We start from the raw sequence: 26,971 nt of genomic DNA on the forward strand, positions 1-26,971 counted from the left end.
TTAATTAATCATATGCTGCTGCCCAATTTAAATATGGAAATGTCCAGGCCCAGGCGAGGCAATTATTCCCCGGCCAGGCGGGCTGTCCGGCCCTGGGCCGCGGGGAGCATCGTGGCATCGCCTCCTCTCTGGTGTGTGTGAAATTATGCGCACAAAAGGCGTCTCCTTATCTGAGTGTGTGAACTAACTAAATAAATAAGGGCTTTTGTTTGTTTGCCGGCTCCTGCACATGACTGTTTTGACTAAACCGCCCGTGTTGTCTGTGCCTTTATGGGGCTCCGGAGAGGGGCCAGGGGGGCGGGGGCGGCCGCCGGGCATCTGGGCCGCTCCCTCCCCGGGCACCGCCGCGGCCCGCACCCCTCCCCGCACACACCCTCGCCGGAAAGTTCCCCTGCCCGGGCCGGGCTCCCAGGCGGCTGGCGCGGTGCCAGGCTCGCCGCCGAGCGCGGGCAGCGGGGTGGGGCGAGCGGAGGCGGCGCCGAAGACGTGGCCGGGCGCCCCGGGCGCGAGCCGGACCGAGGCCCGGAAGGTGAGGGCACCCCACCCCCACCCCTTCACCCCCGGGCGGGCGCCGGGTGGGCACGGGGCGGCGGGGTGGGGGGTGGGGGTGCCGAGCGGGCCCGGAGCTGGAGCGCGGGCGGTGGGGGAGGGGAGGGCACGGAGCCGGGCAGTGCCAGGCGGCCTCCTGCCCTCCCTCCGGTCCGGGGCTCCGCGGGGAGGCTGCGCGTGCACAGGGCCGGGCAGGGCCGTGGTGGTGGCCGGAGGAAGGCCGCCGGGCGAGGCGGGGCCCGGGGCTGTCAAGGAGAAAAACATCCCAAGGCCTGCAATTTGCTGCTCTCAGCTTTTTTTTTTTCTCTTCTGCTTGGGAGGGGGAAAAAAAAAAAGCAGTGCTTCCTCTGGAGGCGGATGCAAAAAGGATGCAGAATTTTAACCATCTCCTGCACCCGTCCTTCCTCAGCGGGGTGTCCGGGCCGAGGCCGGGCACGGGGGCATGGAGGGTGGGCGGGTGGTGAGGGCGCCAGATGCCTTTCCCTGCTAGATGCTGGAAAGCCGGCAGGGAGCTGGGCCGGGTGCAGGGGGGGTGAGGACTGGAGGTCATGGGGCACGTGGTGGGCCCCGCAGGCCGCCTCTGGTGCCACCGTCACCCCCGCTTGACGGCTTGGTGGGCTTTTCTCTGGGTGTCGAACAGCGAGCTTCGCTGGGCACAGCGCTGGTGGCTCTCGTCTTCGTTCTCGCAGACTTGGGGCCTTCAGCCTTTCCGGGTTCCCCCCTCCTTTCTCATGACCAAATTTTGTGTTTAAAAATAATTTGGTAAGTTTTCTGGCGTCTGGAGGGGGCTTCACACACCATACATTCAGGGCAGGACTTAAGGAATGAGCTCTACAGTGAGGAAGTAGAGGGTGTAGAGCTCTACAGTGAGGGTGACCTGGGCCCCGGAGGAATAGCCAGGCAAGCCCCAGGTGCGGAAGGAGGGGCCCGGGCCCCTCACCGCATGAGGATGTTGTGTGGGGCGAGGTCCCAGGAGCTTGGTGGGGTGGCCCAGGGGGGCACAGTACCTAGGGCCCGGAATATGTTTTAATTTTAATGTCTCTTAAAGTCAGGAGGAAAAAAAATGACTATAATCATACTGAATAATATAATGATGAATTCGGCCTGGATTACATTCATCTTTATACCAGTACAGGCATAACATATAATTTTAACGTGTATGGAGGAAGGGGCTGTGAAAGCAGAAGGGTTTGGGTCTGTGAAAGTCAAGACAGGGCCCTAGGCTGGTTCAGCCAGTCCCAGGACAAAGGGGTCAGGTGTCTGTCTCCTGGGAGACCTTGGGGGCCATCTGGGTGCCCTATGAATCTGGCTTCTCCGCAGGCCAGCCGGGATGGGTTGGCACAGCCAGCTGTGAAGAGGAGCCAGGGCCCTCGTGTGTGTGTGTGTGTGTGTGTGTGTGTGTGTGTGTGTGTTCCTATGCACACGTATGTGCTTTACAAAAGGTCCCCAGGCACATGAGAGTGAAAGACTCAATTCTGGAGACAGGTGAACGCACGGCTGAGGTCAGACGTGACCACGAGAACCTGGAGTTCCTGGGCGTGGGGTGCAGGGTTGTGAGGGAGTTACGGGGTACCTCCCGGCCATTGTCTCCCTAAGAGACCGCGAGCTTGGAAGCCTAGCTCCGTGCAGTAGAAACAGAACACGAGCTGCAGACGGGGCCACATCTGTAATCTCATGTGGCCGAGCAGCCACCTTTCTGAAAAAGTGAAAGTAGACAGGTGACGTTCCCTTTCATAAAACAACTTATTTTACCTATTATGTAGTCAAAGTGGTCTATTTCAGTGTGTAATGAATATGAAATTGTTACTGAGTTTTTTCCTTTTTTTTTTTAATCTGAAATCTTTGAAATCCAGAGTGTATGATCCACATACATCTCAGTTCGGACAGACTCCCTGACTTTCAAAGGTTCAGTGGTCACACGTGGCACGTGGTGCAGGACACCTGAGGCAGCTCGGGTGTGGCAGGACGGCTGGAGGTTTCTTCGGCCATGCTCCCAGTCGCCGGGGGGACGGTACAAAGGGCTGGCTTCAGGGTACAATAGTGGGGCGGTTAGTCACAGTGCTGGGCAGCCGACAGGCACACACAGAGCTCCCTGTGTCTGCGCCCGGCCAGGCTGGGCCCTGCAGCCCGTTTTCCCCTCTCTGCCTTTTGTTTGCACCCCTCCCTACTCCCCGATTAACCCCCTGCTCCCCGTTGCCTACCTGGCTGCCTGGCTGGGGCATCCTTACTAAGCTCTGGTTTCCATCAGCCCCCCTCCCCCACCAGGCCAGAGGCAGACTCCTTCTAGAAGCAGAGCTCAGGCCCTGCACGACCCCACTGGCATCTCTTGGGCGTCAGAAAAGGTCCGACGGTGTGGTTCTGCTGCCTTTGTGCAGTTTTGGCGTGAGTTAGAGCAGCTTCTGTGTGAGCTGGGCAGTCGTGTGTGCGGGCTCCACACTGGAACGTCCCGTCGGCGTTTGAGCGGGTGCCCGTGCGAGGGGCTGTGCATTGCTGGGAACAAAAAGCCAAAACTGTGAAAAATTAAGGAGTGGCCCCGAAGCGGGTGCCGCCCTGCACATTTTAAGGCGAACAGACTGATATAAATATTTGAATCCTGTGCAGAGATGATGGATAAGATCAAATAAATTAGTCATGTCCCAGCCCCGTCTGGGGACACTTGGAAAGCGGGACTTCCGTTAGCATTTGGTCCTTAGTACCGACGACTAAAATCTCCCAGCTAGCTTGCAGTCCTGGTGACTCTGAGATGGAATTAGCTGTTTGCTGTGATTTGACAGTTAAATTATTAACACGTGGGGAAGGTGACTGCAAAAGGTATAAAATGCAGTCTCTCTCTCACTCTCTCTTTAATTAAAAATTATCTGTGCAGAAATTCTGCACTCTGGATTCTCTTTGCTAGATTAAAGTGGCATGTGTTTTCATTTTAGAAGGCAGGGATGGTTTGCTGTGCCCTGCGTGAGAAGGAAAAGAAAGGGTCTTTTGAAAGTGTGCCCGTCGACTCCCCGCTTAAAAAATTCCAAGTGCCAGACGTTTTCCTTGGAGGAAAGAAGTGTCTCCAATGTATTCATCATACCTGTTGATTACATTGTATAGTTACTTTTCGCAATAATTTAATCCTCATCCGAAACCGAAGGCATCTTTGGAATGCAAAAAGCCTAGGTTTGTTTGGCCCATGAGAGGTTGACACCTTCGTGTTAAAAATCACCGCGTGCCAACTCCCGGCCCAGTCCGCTGTCCGGACGGCACCCGGTCCACGTGCTATAGCCCATCCCACGGCCGCCTTCCGAAGTGATGGAAGACATATGTTCAGCTCACATCATTTTGTTCTGATTTATTTTAAACCCCGTAAGATGATTTTAGCACAAAGAGTGGTATATCTTCCTTGCATTCTGAGAGCCATTGGATTTTCAAGCTGGAGTTCGATTTTTTTTTTTAATTTTCTCAAAAATCCAAATTTAGCAATTGCCTTTTAGAGTAGAAAACGGCATTCGGGTTCGTCTTCTAACTCACTGTGAAAGGAAGACACTTCAGATCAGATCCATTCGATTTGTTCATTTGTTCCCATCCATTGTTATCGAGGGGCTGGAAATGGCTCACTTTTACAAAATAAGATAAGGAAAAAGGCGTGTTCCCACACAGCCTAATGAGTTCTTGTGGGGTGGACTCAAGCCCCAGAGGTCTCACAGACATGTGTGTGAGTCAGGATCCTTCCCAGGGGATGTGTGGCACGGGGCTCTAACGTGCCCTTGGGAAAAAGACAGTCCTTGCCTGGCTGCGCCCCGGCGCCCCTCAGCCGGCCACTTCCCAGCGCGCCCATACGTCTCAAGTGATAAACAGACTCTCTGCAAATGCCATTCTTTTAAAACAAACCCGACCAAATCTTCCCTAATCGCAGTTCTGCCCTGGACCACCTCCAGAATTGGGGGGAAAAATTAGACTAACGGGAAACACAGTTGATCCCTGGGGGAACGTGTCTCACCCCCGCAGGAAAGGTGCCCAGACCAGGTGTGGAAGCCACCGGTGGACACAGTGGGAGACTCAAAGCCTCAGCTCGAGTCCCGGGGCTCTCCACTTCTCCAAGCCTGCTCCCCAGATTTAAAATGGGAAGCGCAGTGTCCATCCGCGCCCAGTGTCAAGGGCTGCTGCAGAAATATCACAACGGCAGCCAGTATTTGCATAGCCAAGCTGCTGCCCGGTTTCGTTTTCTGTTTGCGAGTGTTTTTCCAAAGGGTGAAGTGCTAGAGACACGTGAGTGACCATTATCATCGTAGTAACTTCTCTGGCAAAATACGATTATTACTGTTTATGTTACGCTCATAAATACTTAGCAGTAATTCACTTCATTCTTCCAACGAATTCTATCTACTTGACTTACAATAAATAGCGTCCGATCAGTAATATGATCCTTTTCTGAGTATGAAAGCAATTTGCGCTTATCATAAAACACTTGGATCGTCCGGAAAAACACACGGAAGGGAAAACTTGCTCATCCTGGCCTCCGCCAGAGCCCTGGTCACGTTTCCAGCGTTTCCTTCCAGGCTTTCTTCACCACCTCCGTGTCAATTCTTCTAGCATCTTCTGTTTTCGGGTTGACCCCATGACTTCTGTGCTGGGGCCTCCTGTCTTCTGTATCCTTGTTCTTCAGGGCCAGCTCCATCCTGGCCCGCAAGCCGCCTCCTCCAGGCAGGCCTCACCAGGCCCTGGTGTTCTGGGAGAAGACCTCGGGCTCCGTGGCACCCAGCCTCCTTCCCACACTGCTCGGCGCACCATGTCAAGGCAGGCCAGGCAGGCCAGACAGACTGCCACTGCGTCCCGTGGCCGAGCCCCGGCTGACTCAGGGCGCTGGAGGGAAGGGACAAGTGGCATGGGACACAGCCCCGTGCAAGGCCCGAGCCTGCTCCTCCGCGCAGCACAGGGCAGGGGGGTGGCCGGACAAGCGGGCACCCTGCAGCTTGGGGGAAGGGGTGGAAAGCGGGCCCGAGGTCTGGATTTTTGGCAAAGAGAACGGCTCGAGCCAGATCGCTTCTTAGACACGCAAAGTTTCGCCAGAAATGTGGAGATAATGTTTCCAAGGTGTTCGGCTTTATGGTCCGGACTTAAATGCACCACGCGGCTGGGGTTTCATGGCGAGGAGCTCGGGACGACAGCGATAGGCCAGGACTCCGGTGCGAGGGCACAGTTCCCAGACACCGTGTTGCAATCAGGGATGTGCCTCGGCTGGTCCGGCCGATCCGACAGGCCTCTGGAGAGGGACAGACTGATTCCCACGTTGCTTTCTGGAGCAACTGTGACCCAGAGAGCATTCTAGAATGTCCAAGTTCATTTCTGATGGGCTAGATGGAGTCTAACCGCCCTTAGATTAATGTAGTTGTTCCAACCCTCTAAGATCAGGCCATTAGAGATTTATTAATAACCCACATTGCGGACAGACTTCACGGGCAAGGCCATCGGAGGTAGTGTTAGTTACAGTAGAGAAATATTAGCAAGAACTGAAATTTGGAATAACAGGGAACGGTGGGGTAAATTATCACGTAACACAATAATGCCGTAGTGTGTCCCTGTGAAAATGCTGTTGACAAAGAGTTTGCAGCCACATGGGGAGGACTTGGGGACGACAATGGATACAACATTTCACAAGCAGTAAATATATATGTAAATGATGTAATTGTATGCACATGTTTACCGTTGGGAAGGGAGCACAATAGACTATTATTTCTGGATAATGGCACAGAGGTGAATTTTCCTTTCTCCACGTTCTCTATACTTGAATTATTGATGTTTTATGCTGACTACTTAAATGATGTCTATCTTCAACAGCTATCTTTAAATTACTCAGACTTTGGACTCTGCTGTCCCTTCTCGAAACACACGGTATTTTTATAAGCAGAAAAAAAAAATGTTTTTAGAGGCTCGTGAGTTGAAATAGAGACAAATGGCAAATTTTCCTTCAGTGGCTGTAGATAGATGGCACATAGCACAAATATTCCTTAGACCAACAAATATATATGTAAGTAAATATTATTCGTTTCTTAGAAAAGATTTATACCTTGGTACCTTATTAATCAAACACTACATGGGTCAGCTAACCAAACCTGTATACTTGCACAACCAGGGCATACAAATCTCAGTTAAGATTTTGTGTGAACTTACGGAGAAATATTTCTGCGCCCTTAGCAGTAGCATCAAGAAGGAAAAAAAGGCATTCTTGTTCTTCTTGGATACTTGCTTGGATGACCCCAGCCAGCCATAGTTAGAGCCTGGGCTCCATCTGGGGCTTCGGTTCTCTGCTTCTACTGCTTGGTTCTTAAGGGCAGTTTAAAAGATTCTTCAAGTTCATGTCTGGAGAAACAGAGAGATCTTGGATTCATAACACCGGATGATCAACTGTGGACTTTGGGTGGAAATCTTAGTGCTTTATTGATGCTCATTTGCCTTCTTTGGAAAGAGAAAGAAAACACTTTCTCCCTGCCACCCCAAGCTGGACTTCCATACCTCAATATATCCCCTGCTTAAATCACCTGCTGACTCACAGCTGGAGATGAATGGGAACGTCTTCTGCGTTAAGACGGGAGGCGGGAATTTTCTTTTTTAATCATAATGCTACAGGATTTTGTGATGTGGGAAAATCTGGCCACGTTTCCATCTAAAATACCTTAGCCTTCAAGCAAGGGTCATTTTTCTTCCCTGAAAAAATGAATTTCCGGGACCAGCAGTGTTGGGAAGGGTAGAATCTTAAAAACGCGGGGGTCGGGGATGGCTAACGCAAGGGGATGGGTCGTTCGGGTAACAAAAGGCCGGGTGGGGCGCACGCTCCGAGGGACGAGGGACGCTGCTTGGGCTGCCACCTGCCACGTGGCGCAGGTGAGCCAAGACAGGCGGGGACCCCAGGGGAGACCCCTCGAGGCCTGGAGCCGGCCCTCCGCCCCCGCGCTCTTTCCTGCTCTGCCCCCGCGCCCCCCCTGCGCCCCCGGTCAGGGCCCGGCTGGCGCGGCCTCAGTTTCCCCGGCTGTCTCCGCGGGCTGGGGCGTAGGCCAGGCCGGCGGCGACCCGGGGCGCCGGCGGGAAGGGGGCTGCACGCGGTAGGCCCGGCCGGCCGGGGAGGCGCCCGGCTGGGAGGTCCCGCCGGCCTCCGGGGCGCGACCCTCTAATCCGCTTTAGTCAATATATTGTGCGCTTTACTTCGGCAAAGTAAACAGGGCGGCCGAACAAAGCGGCGGCCGCCCGGCCCGCGACTCCCTGACCCCGGGGTCGCGCCCTTTGTTCGCCCTCAATGGGGCCCAGCCACCGCCCGCCGCGGCTAATTGGGGCGCGTGCCGCCGCCGCCGCCGCCGCCGCCGCCCCCAGACCCCGGCGCCTGGCAGGTAGGACCTGGACCCGGAGTCGGATCCCGGTCCCCGCTCGGACCCGGACCCGGACCCCAGACCTCGGACTCGCGGCCCCGGCTCGCCCTGGAACTCGGACCCGCCCCCGGACCCCGGCTGAGCTCAGGACGCGGACTCGGACGCGGGACCCCACGCGGACTCCAGACCTCGGTTCGCCTCCCGGCCCGCGCCGTGCCCCGCCGAGGACCCGGTGCCCGGCCGGGGTCGACAGGGCCGCAGGCTCAGACTTCACTCCCCGCCCTCCGAGGGCGTGCAGGCCCCGGGGCCCAGACCCGCTGCGGACCGACCCCGCCGGGCCCGCGTCGACCCCGCCCGCCCCCTGCGTCGGGAGCGCAGGGACTGCCTGGAGGAGGCGCGCGCGGGCCTCCTCGCCGCCGGAGCAGGTGCGGGCGCAGCCGTGCCCCCTCGCCAGCCCCGACCCGCTGCAGGGCACTAGGCCGGGGCGGCCGATGCGCCTGGTCCGCGGGCAGACGCTAGGCAGCCACCGCAGCGCCGTGGGCGCCTGTCCCCCTGGGGGAAGGGCCTGGGACCCCAGCAGAAGACACCTCTATGCGGCGCCCTTTAGGTCAGGCGGAGGTGCCCAGAGGAGAGGTTCCTGTGCCCTGTTTTTCTTTTTTTCTCTTTATTTCTGCTGGGAATCCGGCAGCTGGGAAAGAAAAGGAGACTGTGAAGCCGAATTCTGAGTCCCATGTGGGGAAAAGCAGGAACCTTCAGACCCTTCTCGCTTTGTGGGCCCTGTCGCCCACCAGGCTTCACAACCTTGCCAGAGTCTGGGGGTACTTCTAGGTAAGACTGGGGTCAGAGAGGTATTAGGAAGGCAGTTGGCACTAAGGTCAGGCCTCACCCGTCGCGTGTCCTCTGTGTTCGTTGTTTTCCCCTCACATTTTGGACAGGGGTCCAATTTTTATCCCCCAAAGCTTTTGAGACTCAGTTCCTCATAAGTTTTTTTTTCTTCTAAAAATTTTTTAATGTTTTTCATTTATTTCTGATAGAGAGAGAGCGTGAGCAGGGGAGGGTCAGAGAGAGAGGGAGACACAGAATCTGAAGCAGCTCCAGGCTCTGAGCTGTCAGCACGGAGCCTAACACGGGGCTCCAACCCACGAACCATGAGATCATGACCTGAGCCAAAGTCAGAGGCTTAACCGACTGAGCCACCCAAGTGTCCCAGGTTGTTTTTTTTTTTTTAAGGTTTTTCTTGTCTTTTTTTTTTTTTTTTAAAGCACTTTCTCTTGTAATTAAGGTGCAGAAAGGAAACAAGAGAAAGGAGTCTTAGAAGGCTTCGCGGGTGGAGAGGACCAGGGCGCCTCCTAGTTCTCAGTCAGGTCAGGTCTGGCCCTCACTCCCCCTCCTCGTTCATTTCAAAGCTGTATTTCCTTGGCTGTGTTCTGGAGGGCCTTTTAAATGTTATGTTTGTTTCTGAGATTGTCAAGTTGGGGGGGGGGCTGGAATATTCCGACTTGGAGTTTGGCTTCGGGAAGGTTCGGTGCTCTGGAGTTGCTGGCCGTGGCTTGCCGTCGTGAGGCTGGAGCCCAGGCGGGGGACCTGCATGCGTGCGAGCTGGTGGGGACACGGGTGCTTTAGGACATTTCTGTGCGTGGTGCAGATCTCAGCTGGGAAGGGAAGCCCTCTGGTCCGTCTTTCTACATCCTTCTTCTTTGTCGGTGCCCCATCGCCACTGCAGCTACCCATCCTTTCCCTTTGCCGGGGAGCGGTAACTGCATCCTGCTGGCATCCACGTGCCCCTGCAGAATGCTGCTACCGAGGCCCAGGCCCCTGGCCTCCGCTCCGGGAGAGAACTGCCCCAGTGAGGCCCTCCGCAGGCAGCCGGGCATCAGCGGTCCTTGCTGATGTGAGGCTTGGAGATTTCCCCGGGCCATCCTGGTCACCTGCTTGGCCATTTATACTGAAACGATCTGCACGAACCTGCCAGGTTCACAGAGGGCCGGAAGCTGGGGGAAGGCACAGGTGGGGCCCAGAGCCACCCTGGCTGCTTGGCTGGGACACCCCTGCTCTCGGGGTGCTGCGCACGCCCCAGCAGAAAGGGTGGTGGGCAGAGGGCGTTGCAACCCCTGCGCTCAGGCGAGGCTGCTTTGTTACGAGGCCTCTGGCAGCCACAGCCGCGGGCTTGTGTCTGCGATTTTACACCGGAGGTAGACTCATCCTGGCCCAGATTGGAGGGGGAGATCAGGATGCACCTGGCTGGGAGGGGTCGGCGCCTTAGACAACCAAATTTGGCTGTAGGGGTGGGAGATCGCCAAAGCTAGCCTGCTCAAGGCAGTTCTGGGACCCAGATTTCAATGGGGCTCTGTTTTTCCTGGGAACGGTTCTTACCTACAAAATAAGCCTATGTGTATATGAGTAGGAAGAGGTGGGTGGTGATGTTTAAAAAAAAGAGAGAGAGAGAAAGAAAGCCTAAATAACAAAGTGGCATGTGTGCCTGAAGGTCCCAGGTCTATGCAGTACTGGGTAAGTGAGTGTTGCGTCCACTTGAGCCTCAATTCCCTGGCCTTTAGGGAGGTGTGATCATTCTTATTCTGTCTTCCTCTTGGGTCGTGAGGATCCCATGAGCCTGAGGCGGGGGAGAACAGTGTAAATTATGAAGCGCTTGCTGTGCAGACTTGAGATGCTGTCCCTATTACCTTAGGAAAGCCCTGTCCTATAAGGCTGCTGTTTTATGATTGAAGCTCCCAAGGGACTCCGTGGTACCTGGCACCGACTAAATGCTCTGGGGGTTTTTATTGACTTGAACTGTATTGAAACCTGCTGCTTTAGCTGTAAGAAGGATGCAGGGCCAAGCATGGTGAGAGACTGGGCAAGATAAAGAACATCCTTGGGGCACCTGGGGGGCTCAGTTGGTTGGGCGTCCGACTTCGGCTTAGGTCAGATCTCACAGTTCGTGGGTTCGAGCCCCGCGTCAGAGCCTGGAGCCTGTTTCAGATTCTGGGTCTCCCTCTCTCTCTGCCCCTCCCTCACTCATGCTCTGTCTCTCTCTGTCTCAAAAATAAATAAACTATTTTTAAAAAAAGATAAAGAATATCCTTGTCCCCTCGAGGACTCTGGACGTGACACCAAGACGGCCCCCAGTTTGGGGACTGGATGTGACAATTCCAGAGACCCTCTTCCTGAGAACCCTGGATGTTCATCCCGGAGTCCGAGCCCAGACTCTGTCGGCAGCCACGCCTTGCCTGGCTAGGGGAAGGGTCTGCAGGGCCCAGACCCTGGCCCACCCCACAAAACGGGACCTCCTCCCTGAAGAACCCAGCTCACGCAGCGCCCAGAGTTGCAGGTGCAGAGAGCACACATCGACGCTGGTCCCAGATGTTGGTCTTGCCACATTTGTCCTGATGACAAAGAATGAGGTCAGCGTGGTTTGCCATCAACAAATCACGATTTTTTTTTATTCCAAGGAAAGACTGTCTGCATGTGAGATCGGCCCTTATTGTCTCTTTCGCTGGCTTTGGGGGTGTGCACGTGTGTCATGAAAGGGTGAAGTGACCCCAAGAGAATCCGGGTAGGGCCTGCTTGCCCTTTGCCTGGTTTAGGGGCACCCCAGCAAGACCTCAAATCAGCTCCAAGCCATAAGGTGCAGAACTCTTCTTCCTACACACACACACACACACACACACACACACACACGCACACGCAGGCAAGTGCGTGCACATGCGCACACACACGTATCCCAGGATATCCTCGTGCTGTTAACATTTAATGTTCTAATTTTAAATTTTGAGGCACCAACTGGCTGTCTTAGAGGCTCATTCAGCCTGTCTGCCTCGGAGCTATTTTATTTACAAGTGTTTGCGTGGCGTCAAAGGGCTCTGTGTTTCTTGCAGACTGTGTTCGGGCGGTCGAGTGTTTGGGTTTTTGGCCGCAGCTGGTTAGTTTTTCCGAATCCGTAGATCCAGGTGTGCGTGGCGAAGTCCCCCCCCCCACCCCAACCCCCCAGTGAGAGAAGTTTCCCAGTGAGCCTTGGAGCCCTCCTAGAAGTTTCCGGCAGCGTACGTGTGAGACACTGCCAGTTTCGGGGTTGTCGGTGTGCGGGAAGGAGGTAGCAGTCCCACCTCCTGGGCAAGAAGACACGGAAGGGACCTCTTTGGAAGCAGGATCCAGCAGAGGATTTAGAATGCAGAGTCAGAAAACTGGCTAATGGGAAGACCCTTGATGGTGGTTAAAAATTGCTGTCTGGGAACATCGTGGGGGAACCAAGCCAGTGTGCACCCCTCTCCTTATTTTGAAAAAAAATTCTCAAAATATAGGTTCCTCGTGTGAAAATTACATGGACTCTTAATTTCAAGATTAACGCCATCCTTACCTGATCGTCTACATTACCACTTTCTTTTGCTTAAGAAAAATGAAATTCATGTTCTTTTAATATTAGGAGTTCCACCAAACGTTGCCCTGTAAATAGCCAGAAACAAAACAGGACAAAGCATTCTTTCTTTCTTTCTTTCTTTCTTTCTTAGCATTTTTCTTTGCAGCTGTTAAATATTATTTTGTCCTGCAGTCATAAATTTAGCTAAAACATTTCTTTTCTTTTCATAGAAAGGGCATCTATGAAAAATCCAGCCTTAAGTTTGTCTTTGTGTTAACCAGATCTAAAAGCTACAGTATTTAAACACAGTAAAAAAAAATAATAATAAATAAATAAAAAAGAGGCTGTTCTTATAGATAAAGCAAATTACTCACCGTGTTGTGTGAAATCGTATTAGATTTTAAGAAAATAAAATGGGAGTATTTCGACAAGACTACTGTGGTCAAATTTCCAACAACTTGAAATTGTCACCTCAAAACCCCCTCATTTTGCATGTGATCACTTTGCAAGTAGCCTGGGTTCTGTTGAAAATATTTTGAAGAACGGACCTGTGAACTCTTGATTTTAAAAAACATCAAGTTAAATTGCTGTCCTTTGCAATTTAACCATGAACCTTTTGCGTTCTAAATCAGGATTCATTTCCTTTCTTTTCCTTTTCTTTATTCTAAGGGTTTATAATTTACCTAGCTCACTGAGGAACTATATGGCTAAGAAATGGTCCTAAAGTTCTCATTTCAGCTGGCGGCAGGGGAGAAAAAGTTCAACTGACTTTCAGCATTATTTTAGAAAATTAAAAAAAAAATTCGATAGTTTTCAGTTTAATATTGCTTTAAATTTTTAATAGCTCAAGTCTGATTATATGTGATTCATAAAGAATATATAGTCAACGACTGTTTTTAGGTTCTGGATAAAGGATAGGTAGGATGCAAAAAATATTTCAAATAAATCAAGGTTTTCAACTGTGAAACGAAGGCATTCTTTGGATATGAGGAGAGAAGTTCTTTTCAGATTTTCTATGTCTTCTCATTTTTGTGGAAATAGGTAACTTTGCCTACTGGCAACTGTTAAATTACAAATGCCAATCTATCTTTAATTGCTAATACGAATTTGCTATCCGTGGCACTAACTTCTTCAGGAAAATGTTAATTTCCCAATTGACAATGACTCCATTTTAAGAATTGCAGAATTGAGCGACTAAATTCAGAATCCACTTCTCTTTAAGAGTTAATTTTGATTTTTAAAAAATTTGTTTGTTCTGTGCTTTTTCTTATCCCTTATATAATGCTGAGAACCTAGCTCTGGCACTTGGTGTATACGTGTGTAACCAGGAGCACTGGGCTATCATCCTTGATTCATTTTTCCTGACTTGTGTTATTACTACTTCAGAATGAAAAAGATGAATTGTAATTTTTCACCTGTAAGGAGAAAATTTTGAAATGTTTATTTATTTATTTTGAGAGAGAGTAAGAGAGAGAGAGAGAGCAGTGGAGGGGCAGAGAGAGGGAGAGAGAGAGAACCCCAAGCAGGCTCTGCGCTGAAGGCAGATGGGAGGTCTCCATCTCACAAACCATTGAGATCATGACCTGAGCCTAAACCAAGAGTCAGACCCTGAACTGGCTGAGCCACTCAGGCTCCCCCTCTTTGTAAGGGGGAATTTTTGATACTAGCGTGTATGCATTATATACAGTATATTCACTGTGTGTGTGTGTGCGACCATGTATTTATTGCGGACTTCTGATTGTTTTATGCTTTCCTTGTATTTGAAAAAAAATCCTTCAGAATGCTTTCAGGGTTGTAAGGCTTTTTCTTTTTTTTAAATATACATATACAGGTAACACATCATGTAAGGAATGTGTGGACTTCTAAAGTGTGTTAAATATTACAAAACAGCTGCTTACAGGTTTCTAAACAGACTCTAATACATGGGTGTGGAGTTCCTACCCCATCAGTCAGGAGAGAGTATGGGGTGTGCTACTGATCAATGTCAGGGCAGACGTACTAAGCCTGTTTTATATATACATATATAAATATATATATTTCTGTTTTGAAAGGAAAGAAGATACAGAAATGGTCTACAACCATGCTAGGGGTTTTTTTTTTGGGGGGGGAGGGGGCTGCTAATATGGAGTTTTGCCCCGTGCTTTGTTTCTCAAGCTTCTCCTATGGCCAGAGTTTCATGTCGGTTGCTAGTGCGCTAATGCCAAGTTTGACGTGAAGTAGGGTGACCTAAAGCAAAAGATTCTGAAAATGCTTCATTATGTTTGGAAGGAAGGAGTCCTTTCTGTGGATGCTTGCTCACATTCCTTACCCGGCCCGAGAGCCTAACTCAATTATCTTTCACTTGTTTTACCTGCACCTATGCTAGCTGACTTCTCTCCCCCCTCCTCGTCCTCAGCTATCTCCGTAGGAAAGAAATGAGTGCTTACCCAAGGCAAATTGATGCCAGTGGCTTTGCGCTCACAAGTAGGGGTACACGCTATTAAAAAATAGCAGATCGAAATGGAATCCCAAACCGGCAAACTACTTTGAGACAAGAGCAAACAAACGAAACAAAACAAAACTGCCAAAAAAAAAAAGAAAGAAAGAAAGAAAGAAAAGAAAAAATCATAAGCCGGTTTGCCTTTATACACAGCACCCAAAGCTTCTTAGCAACTCCTCCAAAGGGCACATTGTCTGGGACGCCTGAAGAAGTGGCATCTAAGCCAGGAGCCGCCACGCTCTCACAATCTCAAGCTTATTGCACACTCATTATTCTCGAGCGTGCAAAGTTGAATGATCAAAACCAAAGTGAAAATGTAAGTTTTCACACACGCATCCTGTTAGCTTTTAATTAGATTAAATGCATCTGTTTACTAAGTCCTTGGAATGTCTTGGATACCGACATTTTTTAACTGTTAGGAGTCACTGCGTAGAGAAACGGACAGTGAACTCGAGTGCCCGCGGCCTTCGGGGCTGGTCGGAGGCCGGAGGCTGAGCCGGAGACACGGGCTTAGAGGCAGAGCAGGAAGTCGCCGGCTGCATTCCCATTAGGCAGATCTTGGGAGAAATCAGGAAAAAATAACTGTATAAGGCCGATACTATAAACATCCTGGTATATTGAGAGCCTTCCTATGACTTGTTTTTCTAAACATCTGACCTGAGGCACGATGTGGTCCACGGACCCCGACCATGTTCTTCCTCTAGGAAGCCTGCCCGTTGTAATAACACTCACCAAAAAAGTAAATGTCCCAGGTTTCTTTTGTGATAATTTGAGCACACTTGCTAATATTATTTACTCTGAATAATGTCACAGGATAACAAGTTGGGAAAAGACCTTAAAAAACCAACCTGGATAATACCCAATGGAATTACCTGAAAGCTATTATTTTCCTTGAATAAAGCAGATTTTGATTTTTGAATGTGTAACCAAATTAGATGTAAATCCATGCCAAGTATAGAGGGGATTGAAAAAAAAAGTATGCGTTCTCAGATATAGTTCTGACTCACCCAATTTCTTGTTTTACCAAATAAAAATTGGGGAGGGGGAAAATGGCATCGAATTAACTTATTCATGTGTGTGAGAGCAGGAAAAAAAATCAGCTAATAAAAAGGTTAGCAAGTCGGTATGATTACACAATGATTTCAGGTGAAAATTACCAAGTTAATATGCTGGCATTCAGTCATCGCCTTCCGTAATGATACCGTTGTCAAATTTGTATTTGTGCCAAAGGAACAAAACTTGTAAGTGGCATAATGTAAGGTAATCTCTTTTTCTTTGCGGCTTTTTAAATTCAGTGTTTTAATCCACCAACTTAATCACAAAACATGTATCACATTAGTTATAATATTTATAGTGTTTAGGAAAGTGATTATCAATAGATTATAGTGCCGTTGTTGGATTGCAGTGTGTGTGTGTGTGTGTGTGTAAGTGAGGACGTTATCACAGAGGTATGCACATCTCTAGAGGTTGCCCTTGGGGAACGGTTTTATGTGAAAATAGTAACCATATATTTATTTTCAAAATCCCCATTCGGTAGTTACCGAGTTTGCTCGAGATTTTGGAAAAACAAGATTTGTGTTAAAAGGGCCCGAGACTTAGTGTTGAGATCTCTGCATTCAGCTAGTCTCTGAAAGTATTGCTCTGGGCTCCCCAAAGTTGCTACACCACAGAACGTCTGATGGGTTTTTTAAAGCCGGTGAACCATGCAGTAGAGATGGGGGGACAGGGGGTGTATCATGTCAGGCGGTGCTTTGGTTCTTCATGCGGCCGCAGCAAGGGGGAGATGACGGGGGCTGTGGGTGGCTCTTTGGGACTGCCCTGCACATAACTCAGTTCGTAGGATGTGCTCTCTTACCCCACAGGCCTAGCCAGGGCTGAGAACGGTAATAGGGAAGAAAATTATAAAGGACAGTGCTAGCCAACAGACGTTCTGCCGTTTTGCTAGAACACAGACATGGCATTCCCGAGCCCCGAGTTGCTACGAGGGTGTCCTTTACTGGGGAAGGAGGAGCACAGAATTCCTGGGCACCCGGCTAGGGTCGCCGAGGTCCTTGAGGCTGGGAGGGCCACCCCGGACCTTCCTCAGAGAAAGAGGGAAACCCACCCCATCCGGCTTGGGCTGGCTCTGCTCTGCTGTGAAAAGTGAAAGTTGGTCAGCATTTCAATGAAGAGAGTAACCGGGAAACATTTCTACTCCATTTTCTAAAACTCAAGTTTTTTCAGAGAAATAAGAAAAGGTGCCCTTAAAAAGAGGCCACGGTTAAGAGTCTAACCCCCAGGAAAGGAATTTTGGAAGATTCCTGAGTGTATCCTGAGGATCCCCCCTCCCATGAAACCATGTGTGTCATAGGTGGGTGTCCAGCCACAGTTCAAGGCCAAGGTCATAGGGTCCTAGAGAGCGTCTCCCGTGGGTGGGTGGGTGGGCACCCCAGGCCCCGGCCCAGCCCTGCCTCATACGGACAGTTCCCTCATCCTGAGCAGTCCAATCCAATGTGGAATGTAGTTTCCTGGGAAGCAGGGCACACGAGGAACTTTTGAATGTACCAATGGCATAAAAAGTATATATATTTTTATGACAACGAGCAAGTTTCAATTGGTTGACAGAAATGGCGAGATGTGACGTCAAGGGACACTGGTTAGAATGCCAAGGCCGGCTGGGGGGGGGGGTGCTGGGGGAGACAGGCACAGAGAGACATTGGGATGGGGCCCAGGAGGCCTTGTTCCTCTTGGGCCCCCGTCGCGGGCGTCCGGGGACAGCCAGGTCCATCTGGCTCTGAGAGAGGGCATGCCCGGACAGGGAGAGGGGGTCCGAGCATAGTGACCCAGTGTCGTCCCGGAGCGCCAGAGGCCCGGGCCAGCCTCTCTGCGGGGAATCCACTCAGGCGCCCCCGCGGAGCCGGCAGTTCGAGCTGCTGCGGCCTTCTTGGCATTGTAACCAGTGTCGGGGCCTTGGAGCCCAGCCTGTCGCGACCCCCGGGAGGGGGTGCGGCAGGGAACCGCCCCGCCCCGGGGTGTTGCACTGTAGTCCTCGGAGAGGGTCTGAGCTGAGAGAGCGGGGCTGCGGCCTACAGCTTCTCCCCGCAGCTCCTACGCTCCGGGCCGGGGGAGCAGGAAGTTGTTTCTGCGGGGAAGGAAGACAGCGAGCTCGGAGCTGGGCAGCGGCTCTGGGCACGGTGCCCTGGCCATCCCACGCCTTCCCGGCACCGCGAGGGCACCCCCTTCCGCCAGGCACCTTGCGCACCCCCTGCATCTCTGGGCTCAGTGCGCTGCCCCTCTCCACTTCATCAGATCCCGTGCACCCCGCCCCCACCCCCGACACCTGGCACCGCGCCCCTCCCTCCGCCGGGCCAGCGCTGTCCGGAAAGCCACCGCGGGGTCGCCCTGGGCACCGGGGAAGCCCGCCGCCGTGGATCCCGAGCCCTGTCCCAGGACCTCGTCTAGAGCTCCGTGGCACACGCTGGCCCCCGCCGTGACGAGCCCGGCGACCCCGGCCGCTGTCCGCGGCGCGCACGGGTCTGCGCGCAGGCCAGAGACCGTCGGTCCGCCCGGGGTCCCCGAGCCGGGCCCGAGCCTGCGCGCGCGCCCCGCTGCCCGCAATCATGGCAGCCGGAGCCTCGGAACGCAGCCGCCGAGCGCGCTCCGGCAGCCGCCTCGGTGCCAGGGCGGCGGGGCGAGCCGGGGCCAGGGCTCGCGCCTGCCCGCCCCGGCAGCCGCGCGGCCCCAGGGCGCGAAGCCGCAGGACGATGGGTCCTCGCGGCGCGGTGCCCCCCTGGCCGCGCCGGCAGGCGGGCGGGGCCGCGGGCCGGGGGCGCGCGGCGGGGAGCGCCCGGGGCGGCGTGCCCGCGGGGGCGCGCACGCGGGCCTGCGGGCCGAGGAGCGGGGCTCGGGCGGCGAATCCGCTGCTCGCGCCGCCCGCCCCGCCCGCGCGCGCGGGCCCAGGGAGGAGGGTGCGCGGCGGAGGGGGGAGTCGGGGAGGGGCCGCGGTCCGTCCTCGCCCGCAGCGGGCACGGCCGCGGCGGGAGGGGGGTGGAGGGGGGCGCCCGGAGGCCTCGTTGGTATTCCGGGCACAGCCGAAGACTTGACCTCCCCGCGGAACAGAGGTGCCCGGACGCGCGGGCACGGCCGCTGTCCCCGGGAGGTCTCTCCTGGCTACGGGGCCCGTAGGCGCCTTGCTTTCCCCCCACCTCCCCGTCCCCTCCTCTCCGGGTCCCCCGTACCCCCTCCCCCGCCCCGATCCGGCGGCGAAGGGGTGGGCAGGGAAACGCGCTCTCTGGGACAGGTGCCAACTCCGAGACAAAAGACATAAAATAGGCGGCAACGTGGGAAGCGCGGCCGGCGCGCTCGGGCGGGGACGGAGGCGCCGCGGGGGCCGCATCCTCGGTGCCGACCGGGGAAAGTTTGGGAAGTCGCCGCGGCGGCTTCGCAGCGGCGGGGGACGCGCGGACCGGGCCGCCCTCCGCGCCGCGCTCGCCCTCTCCGCGCCGCTGCTGAATAATTCATGGCGCGGCCGCCGGCCATTAGCATGCACCGGGCGCGCGGCGCGTCTGTGCCAAGCCGCCGCCGCATTCGGCGCCCGGGCCGCGCCAGACGAGCGGCCGCGCGGCAGCCGGGCCCGCGCTGTCCCCGCGCCCGCCCGCCCGGCGGCGCCCATTGTGCCCGGCCCGCGCCGCCGCGCCGCCCCGAGCCCGCCCGCACCCCGCAGCGCGCCCGACGGCCCGGCCCTGCAAGTTCGGGCCCGCGCCGCCCGCCCGCCGGGGAAGCACGTGAACTTGGAGAAAGTCTCGGGGCGCGCCGGCCGGGACCTCCGCGGCAGGGCGTGGGCGCCCCTCGCGCCGCGCGCTTTCGTTTTCGTCCGGGACAAAGGTCCCTGGAGGCGCTAGTCTCGGACGCGGAGAGCGGGTTCGGCTCCTCCGAGAGGTCCGGCGGTTCCACGCGGGCAAGCAGGAGTCCGCAGAGGAGGAGCGGCGCGCTGCGGGGCCGGGAGAGGGGGGCCTGGCCGCGCGCCTCGCCCGCTGTCTCCGTCCCGGAGCCGTCGCGCCCTGCGAAGAGTTGCGGGAGACGGCACCGCGCTGCTCGCTGCGGTTCACACGCGCGAAGGCGGGAGGCGGTCGGGACCCAGGACTCCCACCCGTGGCTCGCCCTGGGCCTGTGCGGTGTGGGCATCACCGCGCAGCGCTGGCCGCGTCCGGGCGCATTCCTCCGGCAAAGGCAGGGCGGTCGACCTGCGAGTCCCGGGGTCACCAGCGGGTTCCGGGCGACTCCCGAGGATGGTAAGTGCCTTTCTCACTTTCGCTACTTAGGGAGTATTTAAATATTAATGACGGGATTTCTAAGAAGAGCCTGTAGGGCAGGCCTTCCACAGACGAAGGAGGCTGCTCTTGAACCTGAAGCCTGGCCAGCTTGGCAAGAACTCCACGGCCGGGCCGTCATTAAAATGCAGGAACTTGGGATTCGTGAAATACAGCTTCTGATCTCAGGTGTGCAGACCTTTTGCCAGGGAGAATTTGGTTGCACACGTAAATAGCGTTAGCAGGCATCTTAAACAGAAGAGAAGGAAAGGGGAAAACGTCTGCTTTTAGGTTTGATGGGATTGGAAGGATTATTTTGGACCTTGTGATCCCTGGGTTTTTTTGTTTTTGTTTTTGTTTTGTTTTTGTTTTGTATATTGACATCTTTCATTCCCTTCCTAAACCAGGGAAACCAGTGATTCTCATTTATTTATTTTATCTTTTCTGCCGGTCAAGCATTTGTGGAGAGCCGATTTAGGGGGCCCTCAGTCGAGTGCTGGCAGCCGCCGGGCCGGGCAAGTGAAAGGCCTTCTGTGGAGGCTCTTGTTTATGGTGGCATAAAACGAAAAACAACTCATAACTTTTCGTAATAAATCCCCCTTTATAGGTGGCTCACACACAGGCCCAGCCGGCGGCCCTGGGGAGTTTGTGGGGAGCGAGACATGGGTGAAGGAATGCGCCTTTGCCGTAATTACAGGGTTTTAAGGTAACGCTGAAATTAATTTCTTCAAAGTTGGGTTTCAGCAGCCAAGGCAGCCTCTGCAGGCCAGCACGGTCTTCGTTTTATTTTTGTTCATTGGTTCTGGCTGTTTAGGATTTTCACACGCATGCTTGTATCTTCTCGTCCCTGTCCCGTTAAAGTGAAACTGGTCGGGGGTGGGTTAAGCCCGCTCTTTAATACTGTTGTATCACAGGTGTGACTTCCTTTCTGCTCTGCCCGTCGTATTGATGTGGTTTCGAGAACCTCGCCGGGTTCTTTGACCACAAAATAATGGGCAGTGGGGGCCTGTTTCCATAACATCCCAGAGTTGCAAGCTGGTTCCTGAAGGCCATGTTTCCGGGAACACGGATGGAGGCCTGAGCGGCCCAGGCCTGCCTCACGACGATCTCTCCCCGGGCTGCCTGGTTCCCTCGAGCCCAGGGACGAACCCAGAGGAAAGAGGAGCCCCTCGCAGTAAGATCTGGCAGCCCAGACGCAGAGGCTGGAAGTTTGCCTCAGTGCCTTGGAACGGACCTGGTGGCCGTCTTTTCAGCTAGGCCGTCATCTTCCTCTCCCAAACCACCTCCCCACCTCCTCCGTTTTGCATTTTTATTTATGACTCTATGAGAGGCAGTTAGGAGCCGGGAAGCCTGGGTGGCACCGTCAGGAGCGATCGCAGAAATGGAGCTGCTGCTCAGAGTCGGCAGTGACCGGGTTTGTAATGAGAAGGAGCTTGAGTTCCATCCGGGCCTCGCCTGCGGGACGTAGGAGACGCTTTCCCCGGGCCCACGGAGGACCTGTAACGTAGCTCCCGACGGGCGGGAAGCTGTGGCCTCCTGCCGAGGCTACTGGGAATACCCCAGGATTAAACCGGACACCCGAAGAAGGGGCGTCTGCTGCTCCTCCGTGGGCCTGTGGGAACAAGGAAGGGCTGAGAGCATCCGAGGAGGCACCCCAGGGCCACTTAGTGGGGGCTTGCTGTTTGTCACAGATGCCAAGGCCCATCTCTGCGGCCAAAGTGTGCCCCCGACGCATGGACTGTGATGGGCTTGAGACTTGAGAGTCTGTAGTAAACGGCGTCCCCCACCCCCCCCGAGAGAGGCACTATCTGGGCACCAACTCTGCTCTGTCTTGCCTTTGTCCTTGTAACTCAGAGCTAGCCCAGTTCCAGTGAGACTTGGGCCCCCACCAGGGGCTTCTTGCCGTGTTGGGACAGCCCATCCAGGCACATTTTATTCTTGAGGACATGTCTACCAAAGTCAAGGTTCCGAAAACGGACTGGCGCCTGTCTGGTTTTTATCACTTCCGGATTTAATAGGGAGAACGCGCTAAGCGGGGGTTGGGGGGGGCGGACAGGGCCTCGTGGACCGTGGGGGGCGAGTGGGAGGATGGCCCTGGTATTTCCGTTTTTGTTTTAAACTGGGGCCAGCCCTGCGGTGTTTTGTCGCCTGCACTCGGGGCTGCGTCACGTCTGGCCTTTGGCCACCGGAGGCCCCAGATCCTGGGCGAGGGGTCTCTGGGGTGTGGTGCGGCCGGCTGCTGGGCACAGGCCGTGTGTGGTGAGGGCTGTGCGCTGTGGCCACTTTGCACACGCCACCTGAGCAGGTGCAGACCGCGTTGTGCTTTGCTCAGCGGGAACAGCCGGGAGCCTTGCAGCAGGATGGCTTTTGGCTCTGCGTGCCGTGCCCCTGGTGGGGCCGTCTGTGACCCGGCCTCGCTTGCTCCCGTCCTCAGAAGGGTGCCGGGGCCTCTCCTGCCCTGGTGTGGATGAGGCCTGACCGGAAGGCAGTCCCTGGGGCTGAGGGAGGGTCCAGAGGGCTTTGCCTACCCTGACGGGCGCTCTGCCTGAGCAAGTGCTCCCTGCTGTCCGGGGGAAACCAGTGGGTGTGCCTAGCGAGGGGTTGAATTTGGGAAGAGACGGAGGCCCTTGCAGGCCAGCCAGGAAGACACCTTAAAAGCATCATACTTGGTATTTGTGGGGCCTACAGGGTGTACTTGCACATCTGGGGAGAAGGGAGAATACTCTTACGGGAACCCCATTGAAAAGGGGGTGTCCTGGCTCACATCGGGCAGCTCCAGTCCTGTCCCTGGCCCTGGCTCAATGAGCCTGGACAGGGCACATCCTCGGGCCTCCCTGGGCCTGTACCCCAAGTCACAGAGCAGGAATAATAAATCCAGCCTCGGAGGGGCGTTCGGGGTGTCCAGACAGCGTGAATCGCACAGAGCACGGTTCCTGGCACATGGCAGGGAGCCATAAACGGCTGCCGCTGCCGTCATTGTTATTGTTGTAAATGGTAATTGCCATTTTTATTGCCAGTGATGATGATATTTTTGAGTTTCTAAGACAAGGGGAGGGTGGTTTTGGGTTCTCTAGAAAGGGCACCTACAAGTTCACTGCCCCCTGCCCCGCAGGTGGCGGTACAGGTGTACTTGGACGTTTCTTTTGCAGTAGACTGCCAGGGGCTTGCAAAACTAGGGCTTTCCTTGCCCCAGGACCTGGCTAGGAGGCACTGGGGGTGCTAGGTGGGGGGCAAGGCCTCTCGAGGTCCCGGGATGTGCTCACAGACGAAGGAGTGGAACTCCCCCCGCCCCGGAATGGCACTTGAGGAGCTCACTTGGGTGCTGACCCCAGGGTTTGACCTGTGCCTCTCACCTGTTCAGGGTCTGGGGGAAGAATGAGGGCAGGATGTGGCAACTTGGGAGTCCGGAGTGGCCACACCAGCTGCCAGCATCTTGCTGGCAATGTGGCTGGTGATCTGGTCACGGGGCCTCGACATTGATGGGCTGATTGCTCTTTGGCCAAATAGAAGCTTACGTTTACCAGGACGCTTCGTTGAGGAGAATTTCGTCCCTTCACTGATGGTCAGGAAGACCGCTCAAAACATGTTGTCGGAACAAGAAAGGACCCTGGCATCCTGATGCTATGTGACGGAGGACTCAGGAAAGGCAATCACTGCCCCCACTCAGAGACAATGGATCTTTTATATGAAATGCTTATTTTCAGGGCTGACCAGTGTCCCGTTGCCTTAGGCTGGCAGAGCTCGAGAACCTGGGGTATCACAGGCCCTCAGAACCCAGTTAGGGACTGCGATGTGTAGAAAGGGAAAAACGAAAGTCCCCCTGAGCCATGGTTCTTGGAAGATTCAGTGGGAATGTCTGGCTTTCTTTGTTGAGTGGAGGCTAACTTTCTCAAGTTTAATTTTTTTCCTTCTGTGATCTCTTTCTCAAGGTTGCCAGGGTGCATTTGCAAGCACCAGAAGGCTAGCCAGGTGTCCAGGCTTCGGATGGTGGGCTGGAGGGGCCCTCCCTTGGGCTAGACTTGATGGGCCTTTGTCTGCTGGGGGCGAGGGGTAGTCAAGGGACAGAAGTGAGGAAAACGGGGACTATACGAGGAAAAGAGTCCATTCCTAGAGGAGGAAGCCATCGAGGGCGATTTTGGACAGTATTTGCGACTCTCTGGGGCCCTTTCCTCCTCCCTGAATCCATTCCCCAGTGAACTTGGGAGGAGTCTGCAGGCTATCAGAGAGCCCAGCCTGCCATGGTTAGGCCGCCTGCTAACCCTCACATACCCTCGCTGGCCGGAGAGGGTGTGTTTGTAACTCCTGACAGGCCGGCCCATGGTGAGCACCGGAGGGCCGTTTTCTGAATTACTAAAACGAACAGAAACGTCCCTCTGACGCTTCTCCCGTAGCCATGTCCCTCTTCCCGCTCTGTGGATAGCGTCCAGCCCTGTTCCTGCTAAATCGCCCGCCTCAACCCAGCCAGGAAGGCGCCCTGAGAAGCCAGGCCCGGCTCCCAGGCTCGTGCTGAGGACTCAGAGAAACGCATCTCGCTGGGGCTGGAAATGAGACGGCCTTCCTGGCGTTGGGGGGCGGGGGGGACGTTGGAAAGGCTGCGGTGGCTAATCGACCTGGGCTCTCTGCCAGCCAAGGGGGTCCTCGGCCTGGATGCCCCTTCGAAGCGGGTGACGCCAGGGGCGGGAGCGGCCCCAGGCCTGGTGAGGGCTGAGACGAGAGTCCGCTCCCTGCCAGGCTTCCCCTTCACCTGTAAGGCTTTGCTGGCAAATGATAATATTTGGCTTTCAAAAAATGAGGTTTCATTTTTTAAACCTGCTTTTACATCCTTTCCTTTCCATTTTTTTTTTTTTTAAATCCTGGAACCGCTTAGCTGTGGTCTGTTTAAACTGAACCCCCAAAATGCTCTGAAGAGATCTCTTTTGGGGGGGGTGGCCAAAACATCTCCTGAGGCCGTGTAGGTGGGATGGGTAAAATCTAAGTGGGAAATGCCGGAACTGTGTGGCATGAGGCACAAAACCTTCCCAACACGAGCTTTCACTGGGGTGAGGGGGCTTCAGGAGTAAACGCCTGACGGCCTTCCTGGGAGATTCCGGGTGGCGGACTTGTGTGCGTCGGATTCCAGACGGGTCGGAAGGCCATGTGGCCGTGGCGGTGGAGCCCTTGAACACGCGGCGGGGCCTGCTGCCCTGTCGGTGGCTGAGAGGTGGGTTCTCTGCGTAGACATGTGAGCAGCAGAGGCGAGGATTATTATTTGTCAGGCGATTGGCGGTTGTGGTTGGAAACGTGTGCCCGAGATGTGCAAAGTACAACGGCCTTTTTTTTTTTTTTTTTTTTTAAAGGAGTGATAGAATTTTCCCTTAGAATTGAAACAGGATGCTGTCCCTGATGTCTTTGGCTTCCAAGGCCAGGGCTGGGTTTTTTCAGTGAACCGCCCTTCCTTAATTCTGGGGTCTCGGAAGGGCAGGAGGAGCATTTAGCTGAAATATTTACCTGCTGGTTTGGGGGCTCTTAAATCTCGATTCGCCTTTCGTGTGTTTAACGGCGATATTTACATTCAAATCAGCCTTTTATAATTACATTTTAAATTATAATAAAACGGTGGGGGGGGGGGCTTCCGTGTTCCTTATGTTGTCACAGTAAGAGACGCTGCGGCAGCGAGCTGCAAGCACGTTGCTCATCACATTACCCAGACCTGCCTGGGCTCCCAGGACGCACCAGACATGCGTGTTCTGGCCTGCAGGGACACACGTGTGCCCTGAGCATGTCACCCGCGGGGCCCTCCCCGCCCTGCCAGGAGAAGGGCCTGTCTCTGGGGGCTCTGGCCCTGACACAGTGGCGCTGCGGCCACACCTCACAGCACAGGGTGCCTGCCATCCAAGAAGGACCCGATGGGGCCCGGCTGCCCGGCTGCCGTGACTGATGTGTTGTGCCCTGAGCCCCACGCTGGCCTGCAGGCCTTGGGGCGGAGGCCGTTATCTCCGGGCCATCCAGCTGGTGCAGCGGAGGCGGCTTCTGGCTGTGGGGATATTCTGTGTGTGCTGGTGCAGCTGTGGCGTCTTCTCCTCTGGCAGGGCCGGCCCCAAAATGGCCACCTGGTCTTCGGTGGCTTTCCCCGTGGGGCACGGGGGGGGGGAGGACCCTCTCCTCCCGGGGCCAGGCTGTTGGCGGCTGTGCCAAGCTGTGCCCGGAATGGAATTCCCGGCGTTCCTGGTCAGGCGCGTGGCATCGGAATCCTACCTGCTTTGTCTCTGGCATCAGCTGGCGGGCCGGTCACGTGGCCGTGTGCGTGAGACCAGAGCCCGAGGACCCGAGGGCTTCTCCTGGGCTGCTTCCTGCCTGCTCAGCCGCCTCGCCCCTCCACCTCCTTCTGGGGCATGACCGTGTCTGAGCCCGAACTCCCGTCCCCAGATGCTCAGGTGTCCCGATGGCCCCTTACCGCCAGTCGCTGCCAACAGAAAGGCCTGTAAGCCGAGGCGGCAGCCCCAGCCACGGGCAGTCTGTGCAGTTCCCCCTCCCTGCCTGGGGAGCCCCCATCTCACACTGACAGCCCTGGAGCTCACCAGGCGCGGGGACAGCAGGTGCCTGGCCACGTAAAGGGCCGAGGGAGAGACTTGGGCAGACAGAGTGGCCGCACAGATGTGGCCCGGATGCCTTCAGCGGACGCCAGCGGCATCTGACAAATCGCCAAATAAAACCTCCACGTTAAAAGCCCGGTCGGTGGGCCCGAGGCCTGGAGCACAGCACACTTCACCTTTGCCCCGTGTGCTGGCCACAGTTGGCTTCGGTGGGGCTGAAGAGGGTGTGATGGCCTCAGAGGGTGTGGTGGACCCTGGACTCGACCTCGTGGCGGCCTGCAGCCCCTCTGGGCAAGGCGGCCGGCTCCCGAGCGCCAGCAGGGTGCCCTGCATGGGTGTTTGGCCCTCCATGTGCCTTCCTTATTCCGTCGTCCAGCAGCCCTGAGGGGTGG

At 55.1% G+C, this 26,971-nt stretch overlaps 1 protein-coding gene across 1 annotated transcript; it reads left to right on the forward strand.

Moving 5' to 3' along the window:
• The first annotated feature begins 229 nt into the window (after window positions 1-229).
• LOC120234032 (collagen alpha-1(I) chain-like) lies at window positions 230-26,964 on the forward strand. Its single transcript, XM_039235660.1, has 10 exons — window positions 230-529; window positions 7,522-7,625; window positions 7,828-8,493; window positions 18,008-18,666; window positions 19,031-19,535; window positions 19,583-19,989; window positions 21,516-21,725; window positions 24,634-24,753; window positions 25,127-25,207; window positions 26,780-26,964. The coding sequence occupies exons 1-10, from the start codon at window positions 230-232 to the stop codon at window positions 26,962-26,964; spliced, it is 3,237 nt and encodes a 1,078-aa protein (XP_039091591.1).
• Window positions 26,965-26,971: the final 7 nt, after the last annotated feature.

This window comes from Hyaena hyaena, unplaced genomic scaffold (assembly GCF_003009895.1).
Source record: "Hyaena hyaena isolate Hyena2069 unplaced genomic scaffold, ASM300989v1 scaffold_4, whole genome shotgun sequence".
Lineage (NCBI taxonomy): Eukaryota > Metazoa > Chordata > Mammalia > Carnivora > Hyaenidae > Hyaena > Hyaena hyaena.